At 38.0% G+C, this 27,759-nt stretch overlaps 1 protein-coding gene across 2 annotated transcripts in view; it reads left to right on the top strand.

The window, feature by feature from the left end:
* MOXD1 (monooxygenase DBH like 1) overlaps positions 1–16,505 on the top strand; it is an 84,131-nt gene extending 67,626 nt beyond the window's left edge. For both annotated transcript variants that reach the window (XM_087444125.1, XM_014781055.2), the window contains 3 exons: positions 3,735–3,877; positions 14,448–14,616; positions 15,083–16,505. In XM_087444125.1, coding sequence (XP_087300251.1) covers positions 3,735–3,877; positions 14,448–14,616; positions 15,083–15,253 — 483 coding nt within the window. In that variant the 3' untranslated portion in view covers positions 15,254–16,505. The remainder of the gene's footprint in view (positions 1–3,734; positions 3,878–14,447; positions 14,617–15,082) is intronic.
* The last annotated feature ends 11,254 nt before the right edge of the window (positions 16,506–27,759 follow it).

The raw sequence follows: 27,759 nt of genomic DNA, 5'->3' as shown, positions 1-27,759 counted from the left end.
AACACTACAAAAAAGAACAAGATGGGAAACAAGCTACTGGATATGAAGTCTTATTTTAAAGCTATGATGGTGAATAGTATGTTTTGGGTCCAGACTTCGAACAGTGGAACAGAATAGTGAGCCAAGAAACAGACCCACAAAACCTCCATTTGTGGAGGACTTGTTTTTAGGGTAGACATGGCATTCAGAGAAGTGGGAAAGGATAGACTTTTCATTAAAGAATACTGGCACAATTGGCTATCTGGATAACAAAAATAAAATGGTGTCTTTATCTCACAATATACAAAGAAAATCAATTCCAGGTAGATTACGTATTTAAATGTGAAGAGCAAAATTTTAAAACCATTAGGAGAAAAATGTATGAATACATCTTTATGACTTTGGGGTAGGTAAGAACTTCTGAAATAATATATAAGAAGTACAAACTATAAATTAAAAGAATGATGAATTTGACTACCTTAAAGATTTTGGTTACCAAAAAACACTATTAAGTAAGTGAAAAAACAAGTTTTAAACTAAAAAAAAAAAAAAATTTGCAATGCATAGATTAGAAAAGCATTAGTATCCAGCATATAAAAGAAATTCCATAAATCAGTAACATAAGATAAACATACAATAGAAAAAGAGCAAAAGAAAAAAACATTTCACAGAAATATAAGCCCAGATAAATAATAAACAGATAAAGGATGCTCTATTTCATTTGAAGCAAACCAAATTAATGCACATGTAAACCAGAATGAGATATTTTATACCCACGAGTTTGGTAATATTTAAAATTGCAATTCCAATGTGCTAACACTGGAACCCTCTACACTGCTGAAGGTAAATTTATAAAACCACTTTGGGGAAAAACATGGCATTATCTAGTAAAGTTGGAGATTCGTATATGCCCTACCCAGTTCTATTCCTGTGTAGATTTCACCTTGACATTATTTTTGCAAAGTGTTCCGGGAGAGAAATATATAAAATATTCATAGTAACGTATAACAACACAGGAACAAAAAACTGGTTACAGCTCAACTACTTATAAAAAGGAGAACAAATAAATGCATTATAATATGTCCATATAATATATGAGTGATATATAGTTATGAAAATTAATGAACTAAAGCCACATATATTAACATGAATGTAGCTGAAGAAAATAATGTTGATTGAAAAGAAGGAGTTTACATCAGACTAAATGTAGTATGATACCATTTATCTAAGGTTCAAGAACATACAAAATATAGATAAGCAATATATTGTCTAAGGAAACATACATCAATAAACTGAATTTAGAGTGTGATGAAAAGCAATAGAATGAAAATATTAAGACAATTGTCATCTTTGGTTAGGATGGGAAAGAGGAGAATTGAAGATGAGCACAGAGTGTAGTCAATACACTGGTGTTGGCTTTATTTTTCTCATGCCTTATATATAATTTTGTTTGCATGAAATATTTTATTATAGACATAATAAATTATTATTTTAGTGCATATTTTGGTGCTCTGCCTGGATACCCTCCCTCTTCAGGGCCAACACAGCTAAACCCCAGCCACTGAAAATATCGGATGATGAGAACTCACAACTGTGTCCCTCATTGGGCACAGCCCTTGGTATCTGGGAATGCCTCACTTAAAGTTGCACCCTCTCCAGTGGGGTGACCAGCAGCCCATGACTGGTCGATATGAGGATACAAAGGCCCAGCTCCCTTCCTAAAATTTGGTATAACTCTGAAGAGCCATCCAACTCAGGGATAAATTAAATATGATATTTACTGAGGTGACAGTTGTAACCTCATTTGTAGATCAGCCTTTCCCTTGGCCCAATCCTGAAGAGCAAGACATTATGTTTTGCAATTTGTAAAATCATTGCATATTAGCCACTACGTTAATTTATAACTATGAACAATACTGCTGTTTTTCACCTTCATTTTTTAAAAATTTATTTTTATTTTTTTTATTGAGGTAACTTGGTTTATAACATTATATAAATTTCAGGTGTACATCATTCTATTTCGATTTCTGTGTAGATTACATCATGTTCACTGCCCAAAGACTAATTACCATCCATCACTGTACACATGTGCCCAGTCACCCCTTTCACCCTCCTCCCTCCTCACCTTCATTTTTGAAGGACAGATGATTTGCTGGATACAGAATTCTTAGTTAATTTCTTTTTCCCCACAGCACTTGAATATGTAATTCCAATATCTTTTTGTTACTTCCATCATTTATGATGAGATGTCAGCTGTCAATTGTATTATTGTTCCCCGTATGTGACGTGTCATTTTTCTCTTGCTGCTTTCAAGATTTTCTCTTTCTCTTGGGCTTTCAGCAATATGACTATGATGTGCCTAGGTATGGCTTTCTTCATATTTATCTTTGGCATTTATTGAACTTCTGGGGTCTGTCTGTTAATGTTTTTTGCTAAATTTGGGAAGATTTCAGCCATTATTTTTTAAAATTTTTGTCTATTCTTTTCTTTCTTCCCTCTCATTCTGGAACTCCAATTACATGTATGTTGGAACATTAAATATTGTCCTACAGATCTCTGAGATGTTTTCACTTTCTTTAGTCTTTTTTTCTCTCTCTCTCTGTTCTTTGGATTGGAAAATTTCTACTGATCTATCTTCAAATTCACTGATTCTTTCCTTTGCCATCTCAAATCTGCTGTTGAGCTCATCCTGTGAATTTTTTTATCCAGTTATGGTACCTTTAAACTCTAAAATTTTGATTTGGTCCTTTTTTTTTTTTTGTGAGGAATATCAGCCCTGAACTAACATCCATGCCAATCCTCCTCTTTTTGCTGAGGAAGACTGGCCCTGGGCTAACATCTGTGCTCATCTTCGTCCACTTTATATGGGACGCCACCTCAGCATGGCCTGACAAGCAGTGCATCCGTGCGCACCTGGGATCCGAACCCGGGCCGCCAGTAGTGGAGCACGCGTACTTAACCGCTACGCCGCGGGGCCGGCCCCATGGTTCTTTTTTATGTTTTCTTTTCCTCTACCTGTTCACTCATTTTTAGCGTATTTGCTTTTAATTACTTGACCATCTTTCTTTCACTCTTTAAACATATTTATATCTGCTTTTAAATCTTTGCTAAATCCAGCATCTGTATCCTCTCACAATTAGTTTCTACTGACCAACGTCATTTTCCTGAGTACAGATCATAGTTTCCTGTTTCTTTTCATGTTTAATAACTTTTGGTTGAAAATTGGACATTGTAGATAATATGTTGCAGCAACTCTAGATTCTGTTCTTCTGAGGATCTTTGATCTTTTTTAATTTTAGTAGATAATTTACTATTAAGATTCAAAATGTGAAATCTGTCTCCTCTGTGGCATGCAGCTACTGATCTTTATACACATGACAACAAGATTATAGAAAATTCAGTTCCATCAGGCAGATTCCATCAGACTGACTGACTGGTATCATGTTAACCAAACATCCCCATAATCCCCTGAAATATTCACTGTGGTGGGAAGTTTGCATCATATAAACAGAACTTTAAGGAGATTATTAGGTTATTTAAGAGAGGCAACTTTTAAAGAGATGGAAATAACTCTTTTAATTGTTAAATGTGTCACTACCTTTTAAAAAACCAAATTATCATTTAGATTATTATTTTCCAGCTGTAATATTTATTGCATTTCAATATTGGAACTGTATGACATTAGTGGCTTGTGTGCTATAAGGGTCAGAATTGGTGGAACCCATGCTTTACTAAATAAAATATCTATTTTTCAGGGAGGACTAAGCACCAGGAATGAAATGTGTCTCTCATACCTTCTCTATTACCCAAGAATTAATCTTACTCGATGTGCAAGTATTCCAGACATTATGGAACAACTTCAGTTCATTGGTGTTAAGGAGATCTACAGGCCAGTCACGTAAGTAGTAAATGGATTTCATAGTAGGGTAATATACTTCAGGGAAGGATGGGCTTTATTTTCATATTGGATTCATCACCATGTTGTAGAATTCCTTTATGTGCTGTTCTCTTTGATTCTTTTCAACTGAGAGACCAGGTGAGCTTCTTGGTTGCTGTGTCCAGGGTCCCCAAGACTACCCCCAGGTTCAGTGATTTTCTAGGAGGACCTAAAGGATTCAGCATATAGTTGGACTCATGACTAATATTTATTACAGTGAAAGAATATAAAGAAAATGAATAGAAGGAGAAGGCACATGGGACAAGGTCCAGAGGAAACCAGGTGCAAGCTTCCAAGAAACCTCTCCCAGTGGAGTTGCTCAGAATGTGCGTAATTCCACCAGCATCAAATTATGACAACATGTATGAAATGTTGTCAACTGGAGAAGCTCATGAGACACTCAGTGTCGAGAGTTTTTACTGGGGGCTGGTCACATAGGTGCCCTCTGCTTAGTAAGTACCAACATTCCAGACTCCAGAAGGAAAGCAAGTGTTCAACGTAAACGGCATCATTTGTACAAACAGTGTAGACACAGTGAGTCACTCTTATCATTTACTTAAAGTTTTATCTCAGGAAATTGTTGACTATTTTAAGTTTCTTGATGTCAGCCAAAGGTCATCCATCCAAGTAGGCATTTCTAAGGATGGTGGTCTTGGGCTGTTGTCAGTAGGGTGGTAGAAGCCTTTCTGGGGGGTGTCTCAGGCTGTCCAGGCTACTATAATATAAACACCATAGACAGTGCGGCTCATATACAACAGAAATGTATCTCTCACAGTTCTGGAGGCTGGGATGTCCAAGGTCAAGGTGCTGGCAGATTCTGTGCCTGGTGAGAACCCACTTCCCCATAGACAACTGTCCTCTCGCATTCACCTCACATGGCAGAAGGGGCAAGGGAGCTTTCTCAAGCTGCTTTTATAAGAGCACTAATCCCATTCATGAGGACTCTCCCTCATGACCTAACCACCTCCCAAAGGGCCTACCTCCTAATAACATCATGTCGGGTGGTAGGATTTTAACATATGAATTTTGGGGGGACACAAACATTCAATCCATGGCAGGAGGTAATGTTTGAGCAGAGACCTAAGTGATGAGGAGCCATCCACAGAAAGATATACGAGTATACTCTTTGCAGAGAGAAGAAGCCGTGTAATGACCTGTGGTGGGTATGAAGCTAGCATGTTCAAACAACAGCAAGAAGGTGAGTTTGGCTGGAACAGAGGGAAATATGGTAGAGAATAAATGAGGAGGTCTGACAGCAAGTGGGACCAGATCATATAGGACTTGATAGGCAACATAAGGACTCGGGGTTTTAAGTGCAAAGAGAAGCCATTTTAGGCTATAAACAAATATAAAAAATTTGGCTACTGTGTTGAGAAAGGACTCTAGGAGGACAATAATTCCAACCAGGAGAGTATCGTGACTGTCCAGTTGAGAGGCGAAGGGGTGTGGGACGAGGGTGGTGGCGCTAGAGTTGATGAGAAATGGTTATGTTCAGGTCACCGTTTGAAGGTAGCACCCACTGGACTTGTTGATTGACTGCGTATCAGGGAGACGGAGGTGGAAAGAGAAGAGGAAGGAAACCTGATGGTGTGCAAATGGTGTAGGGGACATGTGTGAAGGAGAATTGAAGATCTGTTGTGGATATACTAAGGTTGATGTAGAAAAAAGGATTTTATCCATTCTCAGTAACACCACAGAGAAGAATTAAGGTGGCTGGTGGAAATTTTGGAGCATAGATTTTGTTTTACTATAAGGAAGAATTTTCTAATGATTAGGGCTTTTCAAAATGAAAGAGACCGATGTAATTAGGCAAAAGATACACATAGATTTTTGAGGGGGTGTATTTAAGGAGAGAGTATAAAAGACACTTTGTGAAGAGGTGGTAAAAGGCAGATGCTGAAGGAGAATATGATTATGGTCTACTTTTTGTTCTGAAATATTATAGGGATTATAAATTATGAACTGTATGAACTTACTATTTGTAGATATGTTCCACAGAGTTCCTACCCAGACCACCCAATGTCCACCAGAACGGAAATCTGTTATCTACTAAAATACAAAGAACAAAATGCTTGTGTAAATTAGTTTGTAGTTTATGAAGCATTTTCACACGCATGATTTCATTTAATTTCTTTTCACACCATTCCCATAAGTAGAGCAGGATTTGCAATCTCAGTTTTACGGAGGAAGAAATGGATAGAGAGATTAAGAAACTGTTCAACATCATATAGTACGTAATAAATGGGGGAGCTTGGGTTTGTATTGTGGTATCTTTTTATTCAAAATAAATAATTATATATGCAAACAAATAAAATATTAATAAAAATCAAAACAGCACATAAAATGTCATTCTAAAAACACTAGGCTATGGTCTTGTTTTTAAAATATCAATATTATATTGTTCCTTACTAAGACTTAAGTAGCCTTCTTTTCCTTTAGAATATTTTTTACATATTGACTAGAAACTTTTCCTAATCAAGGGTTAATCTGAGAGAATGTTGAAAACAAATGGACGTTCAAAGCTGTGTGTTTACAAGAGGATGATTCGAAATGCATTCTATGGCCCATTTTCTTTCGTGTTCAGTTTGTGTGAAGCCACCGGAGATGCTCAGCTCCCATGTCCCAAGGGGCTCTGTCAGGGTCCACACCTTTGGTCCCCCCCCCGGAAATATTGAAGTTGGGTTTTTCATCACTTAGAAAGACAGGGAGAATTGCCTCATAGAACAAGGCTGGTTTTGAGATGTCATTGCCCACATAAAACCATTTAACTACACGGCTAGACATATTTATTCTTCAAAAATACCAGTGAAAAAGAGCCTCTGTTATAAAATACATGTTTGTGCTTTAAATCTGACCTTCAAGACTAGTTCATCATCACAGTGACATAAATGTTATTGAAGGGCAAACCAACAAGGTACTGGCTAAAAGATCAGAGAGAGAGAAATGGTTTGGGTGTTTTCCTGTTTTGCTTAAAAGAATGTTGCTAATTTGGATTCAGGATACAATACTAAAAAGGGATTTCATATAACATATAACCCCAAATCTCCTATTCTCTGCTTTTAATATAATGACTAGTTAGGTGCTCCATTTTATTTTAAACCTTCTCTAGTGATCCTAGGATTAGAAGATGAGTTGGTAGAAAAATAGAGACAACTGCATCCTGTATCAGGATTTGTTTGTTCTGGGAGATGCAGTTTTTGTCTGCCTCTTACAGGTCTGGCAAGGCTTAAGGAAAAACAAAAAAACTCGCAAAGATCAGATAACAGAATAGATAATGAGTTTAGATAAATTGTGTATCTCTGCTGCACCACACATCAACACTGTCTATGCAGTTCCAGTGAGGTTTATGTGATGGAAAGTTCCTGTGTTATGTGTTCTATTTCTGAAAAAGAAACAAGAGAAGTGTTTCTATTTTTTTTTCAGGAAAAATCACTTTATGTTTATAATGTGTAAAAATCACACATGTTTTTTACAAAGAGTTTAGGTAATGCAGAAAAAGGTTTTAAAAAGAAAACAAAAACAATCACCTCAAATTCTGTTACAAATAAACAATACTAACATTAATTGGATGTTATTACAGACATCTTTCTAGGTAGGCATTGATATAAAGATGAATTGCTTATTGTTGTAAAGATTATAATTTGTGCACTGTTTTAAACAAAAACATTAAATTCTAATTTTGTGGGGTTTTTTGTGTGTGTGAGGAAGATTGGCTGTGAGCTAACATCTGTGCCCATCTTCCTCTATTTTGCATATGGGATGCCGCCACAGCATGGCTTGATGAGTGGTGCATTGGTCTGTGCCCGGGATTCGAACCTGTGAACCCCAGGTTGCCAAAGTGGAGCATGCGAACTTAACCGCTATGCCACTGGGCTGGCCCCTTAATTTTATTTTAATTTATCAGAAGAAAAAGAAACTACACTAAAAGTGAGCAATTGTTGAACCTCAAATAAGCGTGGCTGTTGTTGTTTTTAACCACAAGAGATAAATATTTTATAAAGGGGCTCTCAAATGTTGCGAAAATAGATCATAAAAGGCATTAAGTGTCTCACTCACTTTTTTTCCAACTACATGTTTCCATTTGTGATCATAAAAGATGAGGACATTCATGCTTTCACATTTTCTCCTACCTCCTTTTTCCATACCTCCAAATATTATTTATAATTTTTATATTTTAAAGATTTTTCATTTCCACACTTAATTCTGAACCCTAATTCCCACAATATTTAATGCAATTTTTCTATTTGAATAGATTCAATGACAATCCCTAATCTCTATATGATTTCTGCAGTTCTGAGTTCTTTAATTTGATTCATCAGAATTTTATCTTTAAGTTGTTTAATAAAGAAGGGCTCCCAGGTGCTTTATGCCCTGAGTTCTTTTATGTTTGAGAATTTCTGCATTTATATTTGGACAATATTTGGCTGGATATAATATTTTGGGGTCCTACCTCTTTTTCTCCCCTTCAGAGATCTCTTTGGATGAATGGGAGCATTCTTCCTCTAGCTGTAGAATTCATAAGTTGTGTTGAACATAGTTCAGTGTTGAGCATCTGAATCAAATTTTCCTGAAACACAGTGTTCTTTCAGTACATATGTTCACTTCTTTTTTTTTTTGCGTTTCAGGGAAATTTTCTTATGTTATATCTACAAGCTTTTCTAATCTATTTGGGATTTTTCTCAAGCGATTTCTCTTCTAATTTTTCAGAAGTGCCCTTCTGCTTCTTGCTTTCTCTAATTTATTTGGTACTAAATTTGTTTTGTCAAATTTATTTCCTTTGGTGTGCTGTCTCCCTTTTCATCTCCTTCTGTGGTTTTATCGTCTTGTATTTGAGCTCTTGTTTAATTGAACTCATGTTTTTATTAAATAAGCTTATAGCGTGAAACACTTGTGGGAATTCTCTCCGGTATATTTGGTTTATATTTTCTTCTAGAGTCAGTTTTTTCCATCTCTTTACATGAAATGTCATAGAATTTCCTTTTTGCTCTGTGTTTGCATGGTTATGTCATTTCTTGCTTATGCTGAGCCAGTTCTCTCTCAAACTCCTCTTTGCTCTCATAAAATGTAGGTAAATTCTTGGCGACCTTGTAAGCCAAGCTGAGAGTAGCTTTCTTTCTCTCCACACCACAGTGTGAGGTTTGGGTGATATATTTTATGTATATACTTTTCTATATTTTGAGGGTAAAGGACTGTGAGTGTAGAGGTGGGACTGTTATTCCTTCTTCAGATTTTATTAAAAATCAATTCAAGGAAGTTTTCTAACTGGTAGGGGCTGAATCCCTTTCCATGGAGGAAGGTCCCAGGCCTCATATCAGGCTATCAAATCTTCTGTCAGAGAGACTTACCTTTACTGTGTCCTCCTCAATATTCATTTATGTAGAGAGTGAGTATCAAGAGGATTAGGGGTTGTATCTTGTTAGGTCAGATTTCCTGGTTTCCTTCTTTTTTTATTATTAATTTTTGCTGAGGAAGATTGTCCCTGAGCTAACATCCATGCCCTTCTCCCTCTATTATGTATGTGGGATGCTGCCACAGCATGGCTTGATGAGCAATGTGTAGGTCCACGCCCAGGATCTGAACCTGCAAGCCCTGGGCAGCTGAAGCGGAGCGTGCAAACTTAACCACTACGTCATCAGGCCAGCTCCCTGGTTTCCTTCTTTAACAATTAGATTGTAAAGTTTATGGTATTAGATTGTGTCTTTTTTTGTCAGCTTGTTGATATATTTTTATTTCTGTTTTATTATTTTTCAAAGTCAAGTTGCTTGAGGTAGAATTTACATACAATAAAATGCACCTATTGTTTTCTCAGATGTGTACACCTATTTAACCCCATCAAAATCGAGATATAGAACATTTCTATCCCCCCCAAAAGTTCTCTTGTGCCTATCTGGAGACAATCCCACCTCCCACACAAAGGCCCAGGAAACTGTGAAGCTGCTCTATGTCCTTATCTTGGTTTGGTCTTTTCTAGATTTTATAAAAATGGGATCATATAGCATGTACTCTTTTGTGCCTGGCTTCTTTGAGTGAGAATGTTCCTGAGATTCATCTTTGCTGGTGTGTGTAGCAGCAGCCCATTCCTTTTTATTGCTGAGTAGTATTCCCTTGGGTGGATACACCCAAAATCGTTCATCGATTCACCAGCTGAAAGACATTTGGATTGTTTCTAGTTCCTGACTATTTTGAAGAAAGCTGCTATGAACACTATTGTGTTAGTCTTTGTGTGGACACATGTTTTCAATTTCTAGGTTAATACCTAGAGGTGGAATCACTGGATTGTATACTAAGTTGATGTTTACTTCATAAGACTCTCAAAATGTTCTTCCAAACCGTGTACCTTTTCACATTCTCACCAGTAACATATAAGAGTTCCTATTGCTTAACATTCTTCCCAATGTTTTGATTTTTAATATTTAAATTTTATCTATTTTCATGTGTATGTGGTAGTATCTTATTGTAGCTTTATTTCCCATTTCCCTTATGACTAATGATGTTGAGCCATTTTTCACATACTTATTAGTCATTCATGTATGTTCCTTTTTAATTGCCTGTTCAATTTTTGTCCATTGTTTAATTGGGTTACTTGTTTTCATAATTGAGTTGTAAGAGTTCTTTATAATTTTTGAGAGTTCTTTAAACTTTGGATATAAGTCCTTCGTCAGATATATGTTTGCAAATAATTTTTCCCAATTTTTGGCTTGATTTTCATTTTTTTAACTGTATTTTTTTGAAGTCCATTTTATCATTTTTGGTTTGTTTTGTGCTTTTGAGATCCCATGTAAGAAATCTTTGCCCTCCTACCCAAGGTTGTGAACATTTACTCCTGTATTTTTTCCCCCCTAACATTTTTACAGTTTTAACCTTTAGATTTAGATTGATGGTCCATTTTGAATAAATTTTTGTGTGTGGTATGAGGTAAATAGTGAGGTTCATTGTTTTCCTTCGGATATCAAGTTGTTCAAGAACCATTTGATGAAAAAAACTACCCTTTCCTATTGAATTACCCTGGAATGTTTGTTGAAAAATCATTTGACCATATGTTGACTATTCCTGGACTCTGTATTCTGTTTCATTACTGTACATATTTAGCCTTACTATAATACCACACTCAATTATTATAGTTTTATAGTAAGTCTTGAAATAAGAGCATGTAAGTCCCCAAACTTTGTCATTTTTTTCTTTTCCCAAAATTGTTTTTCATAGTCTAAGTTTATTCCATTTTTGAGTGTTTTTTTTTTTTTTTTATGAGGAAGATCAGCCCTGAGCTAACATCCATGCTAATCCTCCTCTTTTTGCTGAGGAAGACCGGCTCTGAGCTAACATCTATTGCCAATCCTACTCCTTTTTTTCCGCAAAGCCCCAGTAGATAGTTGTGTGTCATAGTTGCACATCCTTCTAGTTGCTGTATGTGGGACGCGGCCTCAGGATGGCCGGAGTAGCAGTGCGTCGGTGCGTGCCCGGGATCCGAACCTGGGCCGCCAGTAGCGGATCTCGAGCACCTAACCGCTAAGCCCCGGGGCTGGCCCCCTTGAGTGTATTTTTAAATCAACTTGTCAATTAGATTAAACTTACAAAGGAAAATTACTCATCAATATTAAATCATATTAATGTGATTTATTTTGATCGACTACAGTGATGTATAAGTAATACCCTTTTATTTATGTGTATATCTGAGTAGACATTTACACTCTGCCCAGATGTGCAGAAAGGTAACTGTTTTAATTTCTAGAAAATTCCTAATATTCCTAAATCCCAGCCCCTGATAGTAGAAGAACTTGCTACTTCAAGGTTACCTGTTTCTGGTTTAAAGCTTAGTCTTTTAAGGAAAAATACTCAGGATAAATACTAACTTTTTCAGGATTTCTCCTCTTTCTGTCTTTTTCTTTTCTTTTCTCCAGGGGTGATCCCAGTGCAGGATAGGCTAGAAAGGTTAGAGATGACACACAGGAAGTTTGTTGGTGTGATGTTATTACACAGTGGGAGTCTGAACAAAGTTAGTGGGAATGGAAAGGAGATAAAAAATATGAGACAGTGATGCACCTCAGAGAGATGGCTGAGCACATCTCCTGTTCACCCAGCCTCCGTCCTGCTGTCTCCAACATGTCAACCTTTGGGTTTGCCCTTTTCTCTATCCTTTTCCCACATATTTATAGTAAGTTAACAAATGTGTTTACACCTCTTCTGTCACTTTATGCTGTGCAATCTCAATAAATACTAGTTTACTGATTTATTCTAGCAGCAAAGCTTTTTAAGATTTCGTCTGTGGGGCCGGCCCCGTGGCTTAGCGGTTAAGTGCGTGCGCTCTGCTACTGGCAGCCTGAGTTTGGATCCCGGGTTCGGAACCCCGAGCGCGCACTGACACACTGCTTCTCTGGCCACGCTGAAGCCTAGTCCCACATATAGCAACTAGGAGGATGTGCAACTATGACATACAACTATCTAGTGGGGCTTTGGGGATATAAAAGGAGGAGGATTGGCAATAGATGTTAGCTCAGAGCCGGTCTTCCTCAGCAAAAAGAGGATTAGCACGGATGTTAGCTCAGGGCCGATCTTCCTCACAAAAAAAAAAAAAAAGATTTCGTCTGTGTACAGTATTACCCTACTCACTCTTACCAGCAAGGCTGCAGAAAATTCAGAGGATTTAAGCCACCTCACAGCCTTAGTAGAGATTTCAGCGCCACCTAGTGGCGTTTTAGATGGTTACAGCCTGATGGTTTCCCCCAGCATTTCCCTGGTTATAAAGTTGATTTTCTTTTTTCAAGACAGACACCTTATCTTTTTGAAAAGTAAATTTTATTTTTAATATTTGATTTAAAAGTATTTTATATTTAATAAAATCTAGCTGTAGCTTTTAGTGTATTTAAAAAGGCATTGTCTGTAAATATAATAGGCTCTTTTCAAGCCAGGTTTTTGTTTTATACTAATTCTGGACTGTCTCTCTACAAGTCTTCACGGCATGCTTAATTTTAAAATGCTGTCGGTTTTAGGTCATTCCTAGATATGTTTAACGGAGTGTGATGCTGATTGCTCTTTCTTTATAAAGGGTACTTAACTTTAAGTTTTCTATAAAAATAATGCGTTTAAAACTCAAAGCAGATGTGACTTTAATTAAAGGAAAAAGGAAGGTAGGAGGAAGAGTAGAAAGATCCTTATATATTACCCATTGTTCTACTCATTGTTTCATTTATTAGAGTATGGAGGAAATAATTTTAATTTAGGCATTGAAAATTTATCTTCGTAACTCTAAAAATAATTAATAAAGGATGTTTAATTTAGTTAAAAAGATAACATTCTATGTGCCTGAGTAGGTTATGTGTGTAAGAAAGAGAATGAGCAATGACATAAATAAATGATGAAATTGTGAAGATCAAATACTGAAAATGTAGATTCTTTGGCTGGAGGTTAATTAGTTGGTAATTATTGAAAATCACTAAAGTCTCTTCTTGAGTTGTCAGGGAGCCAAATACCTACCGTGCACCCATAATAATCTCCTGGAAGGTCCAGGAATTAGTTTATGCAAATTTTTGTGATATGACAACTATTATATTTTCCTTTTTTCGGGAATCAATAATATAAAGCATATTTAATGAAAAGCGTCACCTGAAGAGTGTCTTTTCCAGCTAGTCGTGCCATTCTTCTGTGATTTCTTCTGTATTTCTTGGACATTTAACATGTGTATTTTTCGAGCCACAAGTGGAAGCAGAATGTATCTTCTACAGAGTGTTTTTTCTCAGTACGATTTTAAAAATAGTGGTTCAATTTCAGTTTTTTTGTATTCATTGTCACTTAGCCAAGGGACGTATAAAACAGGGCAGCCCACAGGGGGTCAGGCTTTTCAACTGCATGGAATTGAAGTTTCCATTTCTGCGCAGGACCTTGTAAGAACATACACGTTGCTTTATTACTTTGCTAGCATTATGCCCTTCAGAACCGCGTGCTTACCAGTGACGTTGTAACTGGAGCCAAAACAAACAAGTGAGGAACTGTGAGGCTCTGGGGAAGCTTTCTGAGCCAAAATTATTTGTCTGAAAGTGATACGCATCTGCTACTAAAACAAGGAATTTCTTTTCTTTTCTTTTTTTTTTTTTTTTGTGAGGAAGATCAGCCCTGAGCTAACATCCGATGCCAATCCTCCTCTTTTTTGTTGAGGAAGATGGCCCTGGGCTAACATCCGTACCTATCTTCCTCTGCTTTATATGGGACGCCGCCACAGCATGGCTTGACAAGCGGTGCATCCAGCCGTGCATGGGATCCAAACCCGCGAACCCCGGGCCGCCGCAGCGGAGCGCACGCACTTAACTGCTTGCGCCACCGGGCCGGCCCCAGGAATTTCATTTTTTTACAAAGACTCCTTATTTGGCATATATTTCTTTTAGTAACTGCTGATGAGTTCAACAATGCTTTGCATTAGGTTATCTATGTGTGTAAAAATGGACAAGTATGAGGTCTATTTTAGGAGGTTGAAAAGTAATGGAAACGTGGTGCTTTTGTTCTGAATATGACTAATTGTGGTTTTTTATTTTAAATTCAGGACCTGGCCTTTCATTATCAAAAGCCCTAAGCAGTATAAAAATCTTTCTTTCATGGATGCAATGAATAAGTTTAAATGGACTAAGGAGGAAGGTCTCTCCTTCAATAAGCTTGTCCTTAGCCTGCCCGTGAATGTGAGATGCTCCAAGACAGACAACGCAGAGTGGTCGGTAAGCCCTACTTTGTTTTAATCTTCTGGGAAACCAGATGTCACCTTTCACCTGCACCCACAACAGGTGAACTCTAAGGAACAGACCAGTATCCACACATCCAACAGCCCGCTTGTCTTTTGATGTGTCTGATGATTTATTTGCTCAGCGATTCCCTGGGTTGACTGAGAACTCCTGATTCCACTCAAATTTATTCTAAAACTACAGTTGGGATGAAGCAGGAATAGGAGGAGATGAGAGCTCCAGAAAGCACCAGAGCCTGCCTCTATCTCCTCTTTCCCAAAGACATGTCTGGCCGTCTTCTCCACCCCCCTGGGAATCCCTGAGGTTCTGAGTCCTGACCTTTGACCTCAGCAGCCCCCCCGCTCCCCTTTGATCCCTGCAGCAGTGCAGGGCTGAGCAGGCTTGGCCGCAGTCCTGCTCTGAAGCACACGCTGATTGGCCTTGTCTGCTCTTCTATTTTCAGATTCAAGGGATGACAGCGTTACCTCCAGACATAGCAAGACCCTATAAAGCCGAGCCTCTGGTGTGTGGCACCTCTCCCTCCTCTTCGCTGCACAGAGATGTCCCTCGCACGCTCCTCGTGGCCTTGATGGTGCTCGGCAGCACACCAGGCAGCTGGCACCTGTGGTCGTAATTCTGTTGCGCTGGTGACGACGTTTCTGTGATCCGAACCTGTCACTTAACGCGCAGGTGGAAGACACTTGGGTCACGAAGAGAGAGTGTGAAGAGCTTGCTTCCTTTCACACATTCCAGTCCTCCCCGCCTCCTCCTCCCCAGGCTCCCTGAGGGGTGTCCATCGGCTTCTCCTTTTCCTCAGAAATGTCTGATACGATGTGTCGATGGCCCGTAAAGCAAACTGGCCTGACGTCGTATAACCTTTTTAAAAATTGGACCAAGTGGAAGTAAAAGAATTCTTTATTTCCTTCCATATTCCATTTTATTTAAATACTCATTGTTGCTATTTTACATTCTAATTTTTGATTTGGCTTCTATATTCATTTTTAAAAATGCTTTCGTCTTAAAAATATAAGCCAGGAGGCGTTCTCCATTCCGGTTTTCTTCCTGTCGTTGTCCCGTGGGTGCGACTTCCTTCGTGTCACATGGTCCTTCCCATCTCTCTGTTATCTGTTCCATCCTTCCTGTGAGTTACCATGGGCCCCTTTTGGATGATGCCCATTCGAGTCTCCTCGTTTATCAGAGTCTACTGGTACCCCCAAACTACCCCAAACCCATCTCAAGATACTCTTTTCCTTCCCTGCTCAGCACTGGCCAGTTGAGTTTTTCTTGAGCTCTGTCACTGTCTGAAAAGAAAGAAGCCACGGGAAACATAGAAATGGCATCTAACTGATTGTGGGCTTAGGAGAAAATGTAGCTGGCTGCGTACTCCGGGCAGTGAGGGGTCCTTTATGAGGTTCCAGGTCAGAGGGCAGACAGTGTGAGCCGGCCGAGGAGGGCGTGAGGTCCGTGCGGTGAGTACCTCACTGACACACGCTGCGTACTGGCTCGATCTGAGTCACAGTTGCTATTGTAGATTTATTTTTGTATTAGTTAATAAACTAACTGTCCATAATTGTCACCAATTGAGAATCTCGTCACTTTTTTGGTTCTTTTTGTATAGTTCAGCCAAATCTTTTGTGTTCTTTCCTCATTTCTTAGGCTAAATCTGTTTGGATCCTATTAATAAACTAAATAAAGTTAAATTTTTGTGTGGTATCTTGTACAGTCTGCGAGGGAAGCAAGTGATTCAGGACTGATGTTTCCAGCCAAATCAATTGAGAATGTTGCATTTTTCTATCCCATTTTTAAGCCCTTTCTCCCCAGCAAACAATGTCTTCACCACAAACGACATTGTCCTTTAAATAAATATTGTGTTTTGGAGTGTTTCATTCTTGATTCTCAGGATCTGTCCATTTAACGAAATGTTTCTAATATTTATGAGGCATATTTTATAGTTAATTTTACTGCTTCTCATTTCGTAAGTGCTATATCAGATTCTGTGATTTTCCGTCCAAATATTTGTATAAGAAAGATGATAATCCCAACACTCCCTATTTGAAAGTTCTTGTTTATTTTTACTTCAGAATTTCTGAATCTGAGATGTCAAAGTAGAATGATTTTCGGGGGGGGATTATGTAATATTATATTTATTTTCATCGTTCTTGGTAAGGAAGAAAGCTTACCAGTGTAGCAGCTAGAAAAGGATACGCAGCCTTTGGAAGCTCGCATTTTTGTAGCCGGGGGCATCTATTTTTCCAGTTGATGTTACGAAGAGGAACGCTGACACTCTTCTTCTCCTAGGAATTCTCATGAATGTGTAATTTTGAGAAATTGACTCTTTATTTGAAATTAGGATAGGTTATCTGTTCAAGTTTGGCAGGTTTCTGATTATATTCTCAGTTTGCCCTTCCACTGAGCAGACCTTCCGGAACAGCCTAGGCGTTTCATTGCTGCCCTGGATCAGGTTGCATCCCTATTTCCTAGGCTGTCAGGAAGGAGCTCCTGAGACCCAAGGGAGAATGGAGTCTCCGCGTACAGTGGTCCCTGGTTTGATCGTTAATGCAGGCGGGTGGGAGAGACGTGTGCTTGAACCAATATTCATCAAGGCCGTGTGAGGTTGGGGGTATCTTGGGTGATCCTCTTCTCTGAAGAGGTCTCGGGTGGGATGAAGGCAGTCCTGGCCTTGCAGTGCAGTCTGTGCAGTGCAGTCAGTGGAGGCAGACGTATTAAGAGCTTTGAACCTTCTCCCAATGGCTATGGAGGCCAATGACGAGTGGCCAACAGGAGGGCAGATGGAAGCAGTATGCAACTGCACTGTACAATTTGCTCAATTGAACTCTTATTGTTGGACATACAGGCCATTTCCAGTTTTTCAATATGATAAACATGGCTGTGATTAACAGTTATGGTTAAAACTTTCTCACCTTTATAAGTATTGCCTTATAAGTTACTATAAGTGGAATTATAGAATTAATAATTATATATTTTTGAGAATTCTGAATTAACATTTATAAATTTTTGAGAATTTTGATGAATATTACCAGATGTCTTCAATTTATTCAAATTATTCTCAAACCGTTCAGAAGAGAATTCTGTTTATTTATCCTCTATCTGTCTGCAGAGACAGAATGATAATTCAAATATGGTAAAATGATAACAATGGAGGACTTTGGGTGAAGGGTATAGGAGCTTTTTTTAATACTATTCTTGCAACTTTTTAAGTTTGAAATTATTTCAGAATAAAAAGTTACAACTGCAAATGAAATAACGAAGGATCCACTTACAGTAAAGTGATCCAGGCAGGCTTTCTTCCCCAGACAATAGTCCACCGTTTTGGGGTGGCAGAGAAGCTGGATTGTGATTACTCCTCAGATGCCCATGAGAGAGGGGAGGGGTGACTGGCAGTTTGCCAGTTCTGACTAAAGATGGGGTACATTCCCAGTTTGGAGGTCCAGAACAAACAACGGGCTCGGAGAGTCCAAGGAGTGAGGAAGGATCCCCAAATCAAAACAGGAAGAGATCTTGGAACTGAGAATCATTAAAATATATATATATATATATAAAATTTATTTTGTGTTTTTCCTTCTGATTATAAACCTAATGTATAGTAATGCCTATTCACTGAAGAAAATTTAGAAAATATGGTAACTTTGAAAAAAATAAAATCTGTTAATCCTACTACCTAGAGAATACCACTTTTAACCTTTTGGTGCATATGCTTCTGGTATATGTCTGTGAAAGTATATATTTGTGTGAATCCATATATAGGTGTTAGATATCACTAGTTTCTGAAACAAATTCGAAAATACCAGTGGTTTAACACAATAAAGTTTATTTCATGCTCACTTAATAGTTTCCTGTGTGTGGTTCATTGGTAATGGGCTTTCCTTCTCAAGGTGATTCAGAGACCCGAAATCTTGTGGCTCCATCATCCCTAGAACCTGGGGGTCCTCTGCATGCAGCCTGCTCCTGGAGAAAGACCTGGCCTAGAAGGAGAGAAATCACTCCCCCTTTCCCACTGTTGATTAAAATTAGTGTCATGGCTTCACTGAAATGCAAAAGGGACTGGGAATATAATGTCCCCAATGACAACACTACACAGGAGAAACTACTTCTGTTGCAATGCATATTTTTAGCAAAACTGAATTTCTTCTGGTCCAGTGATTCCAATATTTTTGAGTTTTAGAAATGACTATCATGGATAAGAAGATGTAGTATATATACACAATGGAATACTACTCAGCCATAAAATGGATGGAATCTTGCCATTTGTGACAACATGGATGGACCTTGAGGGTGTTATGCTGAGTGAAATAACTCAGACAAAGTCAAATACTGTATGATTTCACTCATAAGTGGAAGATTAAAAACAACAACAACACACACACACATAGATATAGAGAACAAATTGGTAGTTACCAGAGAAGGAGGAGAGAGGGGAGAGGGTGAAAGGGATAAAAGGGCACATGTGTACAATGATGGATAGTAATTAGTTTTTGGGTGGTGAACATGATGTAGTCTACACAGAAATCAAAATATAATGATGGTCACCTGAAATTTACATAATGTTATAAACCAATGTTACCTCAGTAAAAAAAACAATCAGATCAATATAGGGCTGTCAACTACACATTTTGTCAAGTAGAGCACAAAGCAGAATAATTCCTATTTATTTAACAAATTTTATTAAAAGCCTACTTGGAGCCAGGCTCTGTACTAGAGTGTTGGGCTTACAATTGTGAGCAGACACACATATTGTCTCTGCCATGATAGAGATTATAGTCTCTCGATGAAGCTGATAGCTGAGTCAACTAAAATCTTCTATCACCAACATTTCATTTAAAACAATGGAAGGATTCAGAATAAATGTAAGTCCTTCAAATTGAATACATTTATGAAAAGCCTATTCGTCCTCATGGACCATCACTTCTCCATAGACTATTTGGACAACTAACCTGGTTTATATCTTTTTGATCATCACAGCCTTAAAAGACCTTGACTGACAGTTGTATCCAAAGTCAGCATAGTCAAACTAGTACTTTATCAGCAGAAAATGGTCAATTGAAAAGATTCATGGCAGCATTTCTTATTACCCTGGCCAGAGCTATGTTCCATGGAAAATATAAAGAATCATGGAAAATTGTTACAAAGTTAAACAGACTTAACTGCAGAACTTCTCAGAGTCTTTAACATATGAATGTGGATTTGAAAGTCCAAGAGAAGTTGTGTAGTATGAAACATTTCCCAACATTTCATTGACCACTGTACCATGTTGTGGGGGAGCACCGTTCCCCAAGGAACAAGCTTTGAGGCACACAACTTTCCCAGCAGAGCATGTCTAGGTTTCTGCAACAACTTTTCTGAAGATTCCAAGCTGTTCATGGGTAGCTGCAAAACATAGCCCAACAGACGTAGGTCTTCCAGTTGGGTTCACTGGTCTATTCCTTATTTGCTGTTTTGTTTTGCCAACAAACAAATAACATTATTATTATTATTATTTTTACTAAAATAGAGTACAATTTACAGAGAGCAAGAAAAAGGAATTTACCTTTTTTTTTTTAAATAAAGAATATACTAAAATGAATTACATGGCATGAATAAGGTAACTGAAAAATGTTGACAAGTAAGGCTATGTATCTTTGGAAAGTTTCATACCTATAAACACAGACTAATGGTGTGGAATTGATGTAATACTAAAAAAAAAAAGAAATTGAGGGGAATAATCTATAAATTAGGACACGAGCCTGAATTGAATCAATTTCCCCCTTAATATTTTTAAATAACCCCATTAAATATTGACAACCAAAATACATTTACATAATCCTTTGGAATTTGCAAGGTGCTTTCACAGTATTTCTCATTTAATGTTTAAAACTGCTTTACAGGTGAATATTGTATTCAGAAAAGCTAAGTAGACAGCAGTTGTATTGCAATAATCATGGGAGACCTAGCTTTCAATCACTTTACAAACTACGTGTGCGTAAACTAGACCCAAACTACTTGGAGTTACTCAACTTCTGTTTTCCTATCAGTAAAGTAGGGATAATAGTTTCCAATCTTATAAAGTGGATTGTGGATTAACTGTGATAATGAAGACACAGTGCCCAGCACAGTGAGCTCGATCAAGGTTAGTTTTCCTCCTCCCTTTGCAAGATCTCACTTTGAAGGTGCACGATGCCTGGCAACCAATGTGGATTTTCTCTCCTACCTTTCAGACATAGTCGGCTGAAATTTGACTTTAACAGAACCAGTTCTGCTAAGTGCACAATGCTTAATCAAATGAATATTAGGTCTGAGTGAATGTGGCAGTCGCTCACACACACAAATCTTTAATGACTGGCTACTTGTTACATGTTATGTTTCTGAGGAGGAAAAACACTGTACTTTGCTCTTGTGTATCCTCTTGGAAATAATCTGTTCTCATTGAAACTGAGGCTATTTCAGAGTTCAAATGAATCAGTTCACCTTTCTTGTCTTTTATATGACTAGTTTTTTACGTGAACAGTTTTAAAATTCTGCTCTATTTTTTATCGCTTCAGGAGACTTTTTCTTTCACATTTGATTATGGTATGTTCACCTCACCTTGAGAAATTATTGCATAAATTATCTTCTCTTATGAGGCCATGTCTGTAAAAACAGGTTCTTCCAAATAATCCTACTACATATAATAATATTCTGTTCACCAAAAATAAGGAAATAAGGGAAATAAAAGAGTGGGGTGGGAGAGGCATCTGTATTCAGGAGGAAAGTGTTTCTCTCTATTGTCCACTAGAGGGCGTCCGTGTATCTGGTTGTGAATCCTGCCCACGTGGGCGCGGGCGTGGAAATGCTGACAGCCTCTAACAACCTCCCTGACCCTTCCCGTCTCCGACTCCACCTACTTCCTTCCACACTACCTTTATTTTTGCTAATTCTAAATGCAATTACTTAAATTTAAACTTTCTTTTTGTGGGTTTAGCTCTAAGGTCAAGGTTAAGTCTCTTAACCTTTTGCTGTGACGATTCTAAGCCTCTTTTTAAAATTTCCAAATTGTTATTTTACTGTAGCTTGTGTTTTATACCTTCTATTTTGGGATTATTTAGATCTTTAACTTTCTGTTCTCTTATCTCTCACCTTTCTGTTTTTGTTTTTTAATTTAATTTCCAGTTTTAATTCTGATCTAACCATCTTAATCATTGCTTCCCCATCTCTTTATTATTTATCATTAGTTCTCTGTTTAAAAAAATATACTTCTTTATTCTAAAAACAGCTTGCAGCACTTAAATGGGATTGTGAGCAGTGTAAGAACACACTTTATAAACAAGGAAAAGTGGAGGAATTTTTTCCCCCTGGAACTCTCTGCGTCTACGTCACTGGCTCCCTGTAAAGGATTTCCCAGGACAGATGAGGATAAGTCCCCAGTGCTTGAAGTCATTTGCTAATCTTGCTGGAGTCATATACCCCATCACTCGGATGGCATACTGGATTTGCAAGAATGGCGTTGCTTTCCACAGACCATTTAGTCCACAGATGAAGTACTCTGTTCTTTAAAACTCCATAATCTCCAAGTTATGAAACCTCAGGATTTGGAGTAAGCTATGACAAGTTCATTTGCCTAGCCAGGAGCCATATATGGGCAGTGGTCTTGGAGAACTGAGCAAATATGGTATACGAAGTCTACTTCTGAGGTTTTCAGTTTTCTTGTCACTTCTGTGATTGCTAATTGGCTGCAGAAATTTTCTCTCTCTTTGTTTTAAAATATTCCATTTTTATGGTTAACAGAAATCTCCTACAGTCTGTCCTTTGTTTATTGAATGTGGTTGTACACATGGGCTCTGCAGAAAGTCCATATGCAGCTCTTAAACATTTTAACTATTCATTACTCATTCACCCTTGAACCAGACACTGTGCTATGGACTTGAAATACACTGGTGAACAAGAAAGTGAAGCTCAAATCTAGGGATTGTTATTTTACTGTAGCTTGTGTTTTATACCTTCTATTTTGGGATTGTAGGTATGACTTTGAAAAATCTCTTATTGTTGAGTCCTCTTTGCATAGCTAATATAGCATCAGTTCTGATGGCCATAGGACGTGGTTGTTTTCACCTATAGTACACATCTCTACTGTCATAATATGTGACTTGTATGTTGTGTACAGTTAAGCATTGATTTGACCTCAATGTTAGCGATATCTTTAGAACCATTAACTTATTTTCTGTATTATCTACAGATGAATTTATTTATTTATTTATTTTTTTTTATTTTTTTTTTTATTTTTTAAAGATTTTATTTATTCATTTTTTTTCCCCCCAAAGCCACAGTAGACAGTTGTATGTCATAGGTTCACATCCTTCTAGTTGCTGTACGTGGGACTCGGCCTCGCGTTGGACGGAGAAGTGGTGCCTCGGGGCGCGCCCGGGATCCGAACCCGGGCCGCCAGCATCAGAGCGCGCGCACTTAACCGCTAAGCCACAGAGCCGGCCCAGGTGAATTTATTTAAATTCGACAGTTTAAAAGGTCTGTCTTAAAGTAAGGTAGGCCTGCATCTCCAATAACAATATTGTTTTTTTATGTGATTTGGATCCATTCAACTCTGTCTGATTTATAAATTACACTTTTGAGCACTCTGCCTATGACAGTGAAGGGAGACTAAGACGTGGGATGAGCCAGCAGAGAGCCAGAGGAGGAGAGGTTTGGTCGTGTCCTGTGACTAATACTGCATATCTACAGAAAAACACTTTTACTTGGAATTGTTACACAATGCTTAGTCTCCAGGTCAGAGTAGCTTTTAGTACCTATTCTAATGTGAAGAATTGACATTAAATCTTTGCTTTACTTCATTACAATGAACATAAGATTGATTTAAAGTTCACCCAAGTACAATGAAGAAGCTAGAAGAAAATATTAAATTTTTTAAAATCCTCTTAAAATAACCACTAAAAATCCACGTCCATTAGACTGATGTGATTTCTTTCTTTCTTTTTTTTTTTTTTCTGTGAGGACCATCAGCCCTGTGCTAACATCTGCTGCCAATCTTCCTCTTTTTTTTGCTGAGGAAGACTGGCCCTGGGCTAACATCTGTGCCCATCTTCCTCCACTTTATATGGGACGCAGCCACAGCATGGCTTATGAAGCATCGGTGTGCTCCCGGGATCTGAACCGGCGAACACTGGGCCGCCGCAGCAGAGCGCGTGCACTTAACCACTTGTGCCACCGGGCCGGCCCCTCTTTTTCTTTTTTTATTGCAAAAACATTGGTTAATAACATTATATAAATTTCAGATGAACATCATTATTATATTTTGATTTCCGTGTAGCTTACATCATGTTTGCCACCTGAAGACTAATTACCATCCACCACCATACACATGTACCCTGTCACCCCCAATTTCATCCCTGTATCTAGGTGTTTGTTTGCTGTTGTTTTTATCTTCTATTTATAAGGTCATATGGTATTTGACTTTCTCTCTCTGACATTTCGCTTAGCATAATACCCTCAAGGTCCATCCATGTTGTCGCAAATGGCAAGATTTCATCTTTTTTTTAGGGCTGAGTAGTGTCTAATGTGATTTAACTGAAAAGTTTTCATTATTTCCCTTTGTAACCCCTATAGAGTTTAGAACAGTGAAATGCCTATAATAATTTCATTACAAGAATTAGTTGAACAATTCTGAAATACGTAGTTTTAGATTATCTCTGATTAGCCTTTAAAAATGTTGTCAAAGTGGGTTGCCAAATCCCAATAGGCTAAATATGTTTAGTATTTAAAACTCTAAAAATTCAAATTTAGAGTGTTTTGTACCAAATGTGATATAAAGCACGTAACGTCAGACTAAATAAATCAAGCTTTTTAATACAAACTTCTTTCTTGGGATGTCTTGTTGGTAGAAAAATACAGTGAACAGAATTCTAAGACTAGTTGAAGGCCATGTCTTGTAGGCAGAGCTCACTTTGTACTTACGCAAAATGGATAACCGGTCACATGATCCAGCTTCATGAATTCAGAAGCTTACAGGATGGGTGGAAAAACTACCTAGCTGGCTGATGCCTAAAATTCCAAAAATAGAGCATTATTATTTGGTAATGGGAATGATAATACATTAAATATTAATTCTTCCTAAAAGATAAAGGAATTTAGTGGAATGTGGCGGGGATAAGAGGGTTGGAGGAGATGAACTGGGTGGAGTATTCAGGTGACAGAGTGAACAAGAGTACCTGCCAAAGGTAACGGACACTGAAAAAGAGTCTAAGACAACCTCCTCTCCAGTTTCCTTAGTTGGCACTACAGGTGTGCATAAGCCACACACCTGAGATTTGTCAGGATAATTTGCATTTAATGCATTCTCTCCTGTCATCCACAAAAGTAGCATAATATTTATTCCAGTGCGAGATAGGAGTCTGCGGTTTAACAAGAGGAAAAGTCTAAGGCAAAGTTTAAAATGAGCCCCCACGTACAACAGCTACGTTTTCTTTCAGCCTTCTGCAGGTAGAAACGGACTTGACCAATCAAGAACAAGGTTGTGGGGTGAGAGGTCAAGGGATCAGAGGTGTTCCTTCTTCCCTTTCAGTGGTGGGGTGACCTCACCAAAGAGTAGAGGGGGTGACACAGCATTGAAGTCCTCATTTGGTTTTAAAGGACCTGGGTGCCACTGTGGGGCAGAGGCCAGCCAGCTGCAGAAATATGCTCATCACTGCAGGGTCCAGCGGTCCGCTCTTGCAGACAGAATGACTGCCTGGAGTTTGAGCCAACACTGTGGCCCCACAGATTCCTCATCCTTCTTCTGCCTTTATTCTTTGTTCTCTCCCCATTTTCCCTTCTACGTCTCGTTTCTCACTTCCTGTCTTTGTTCTCTCTTGCATATTCTGAGCTAGACAGCGCACACTTATTGAGCATCACACGTTGCCAGGCCATAAACAAGACAAATTTCCTGACTTTCTAGAGTTGACAGCCTAGAGGGAGAGCAATACAATGAACAATAACTACACAAATACCACTCTACATATAGTGGAATGGCTAAAATTAAAAATACTGAAAAAAAATGCCCGTGAGGATGTGAGGCAAAAGTATATTAATTTCTTACATATTTCTGATGGGAATGTAAAATGGTACAGCCACTTTGAGAAAAGTTTGCAGCTTCTTATAAAGTGAAACATTTATTTAGCATACAACGCAGTCGTCACAGGAATTTACACTAGAGAAAGGAAACCTCATGTTCACCCAAAAACCTACATGAATGTTCACAGCGACTTTATTTATAATAACTAAAAACTGGAAACAACCCAAATGTTCTTACCTGGATGAATGGAAAAACAAACCTGGGTTCATGCAACCAATGAAACACCAGTAAAATCAGCAGTAAAAGGATGAACTATTGATACAAGAGCTTAGATAGTTCTCAAGGTCATTATGCTGAGTGTAAAAGGCAATCTCCAAAGGTTATATAATATATGATCCCGTTTATATAATATTATCAAAATGCACAGTTGTGGTGATGGAGGACAGATCTGTGGTTGCCAGGAATTAGGGTTGGGTGTAGGATTTGACTGTAAATGAGTAAAATCAGGACCTTTCTTTGTGGTGATAGAATAGTTCTGTTTCCTGATGGTGATAGTTACACAAATACATACATGTGATAAGATTTCATAGAACTATGTACCTCTCTCCAAAAAAAAAAAGAGAGCACACACGAATACTGGTGAAATACAAATGTTGTCTGTAGTTTAGTTCATTGTGTTGCACCCATGTCGATTTACTGCTCTTGACAATGTACTGTGATTATATAAGATGCTATCATCAGGGGAAGCTGAGTGAATGGTACACAGATTATCTGAACTAATTTTTCAACTTCTGTGAGTCTTAAACTATTCAATAATAAAAAGTATACATGAAAAATTTTAAAATAAAATAATTCACTATGTATTTGTTGGAAAAATAACACAAATAAATAATGTATTAGAACTGTGATCTGTGCAGGGTGTTGGGAGAATGTTTAACTTCAGGAAGGGAGTTAGGGAACATAATCTGGAGCCTGTGCTTTCTTCCAGCTTGGGGCCACCAGTCACGGTGAGGACAGGACTTGCAGGTGCCGGTCATTCAGCTGAAGTGCTGCCTCTGTCACCTGGTGATTCACCTCAGCTGGAGCTGTGAGAGCCCCTCAGGGTCCCGAGGCTACTCCATCATCTCAGCTTCACTGCCAGGGGTGATGTGACTTCTAGTGCAAACTTTTCCAAAGAAAGCCAGACTCTCAGCTTTGTAGATATAGTCTTTCTTATTCAAAGACCATGGCCAACTTCATCATTATTTCGAAGAGTCTGTCAATGTGTACTGGGGCAAAATAACAATGTTTTCTCTTAAACATGCCAGGATCTCAACAATGCATATACTGCTGCTGAGGTCCACTCTCCCATTTAACAGCTTGATTTCCTTGAGTAGATGCTATAAAATGTGACTATACCCAACAAAATGAAGTTTTCGTCTCTCCTATGGTTATGAAACATATGAAACATCACTTGGATGATGTTTAAGGGACAAACACTTAACAGGGTGCCTAACAGAAGATACCTAAACAATTTTGTAGATATTTTTGTCTTTTAAAAGACTATTTTTTAGAGCAGTTTTAGGTTTACAACAAGATTGAAAGGAAGGTACAGAGATTTCTCATATACTCCCCTGCCCCCAGATACTGTTTTTCACGCAAATAAATTTAGCCAGGAAGCTGACACCTGTTCATAGCAAAGTAATTTTCAGGTATTTAGTTGATATTTGTTAGTGTTAGTGTGGTATGTATTTTTTTCTCCCTTTTACTTTTAATTGATTTATGTCTTTATATTTAAAGTGAGTTTCTTTGGGGCAGCATATAGTTGGCTCTTGCTGTTTTATCCAATCAGATCATTTCTGTTTTAATTGGGGTATCTAGACCGTTTACATTTAATATGCTTATTGATATGGCTGGGTTCAAACCTGCTGTCTTGTTGTTTTCTACTTGTTCCATCCGTTCTTTGTTCATTCTTCTCTCTTTTTCTACCTTTATTAATTATAGCTCCATTTTGTTGGCTAGCTACACCTCCCAGTTGTGTTATCTCAGTGCTCGCTGCAGGGTTTGGCAGATACATCTTTAATTTATCATGACCTGCCTTTAAGTGATATCTTACGACTTCGTGTTTA

Source organism: Ceratotherium simum, chromosome 19, assembly GCF_057802395.1.
Source record: "Ceratotherium simum simum isolate JZ-2026a chromosome 19, ASM5780239v1, whole genome shotgun sequence".
Classification (NCBI taxonomy): domain Eukaryota; kingdom Metazoa; phylum Chordata; class Mammalia; order Perissodactyla; family Rhinocerotidae; genus Ceratotherium; species Ceratotherium simum.
Note: the sequence above shows the minus strand (reverse complement) of the source record. Positions and strands in the feature narration are given on the sequence as shown.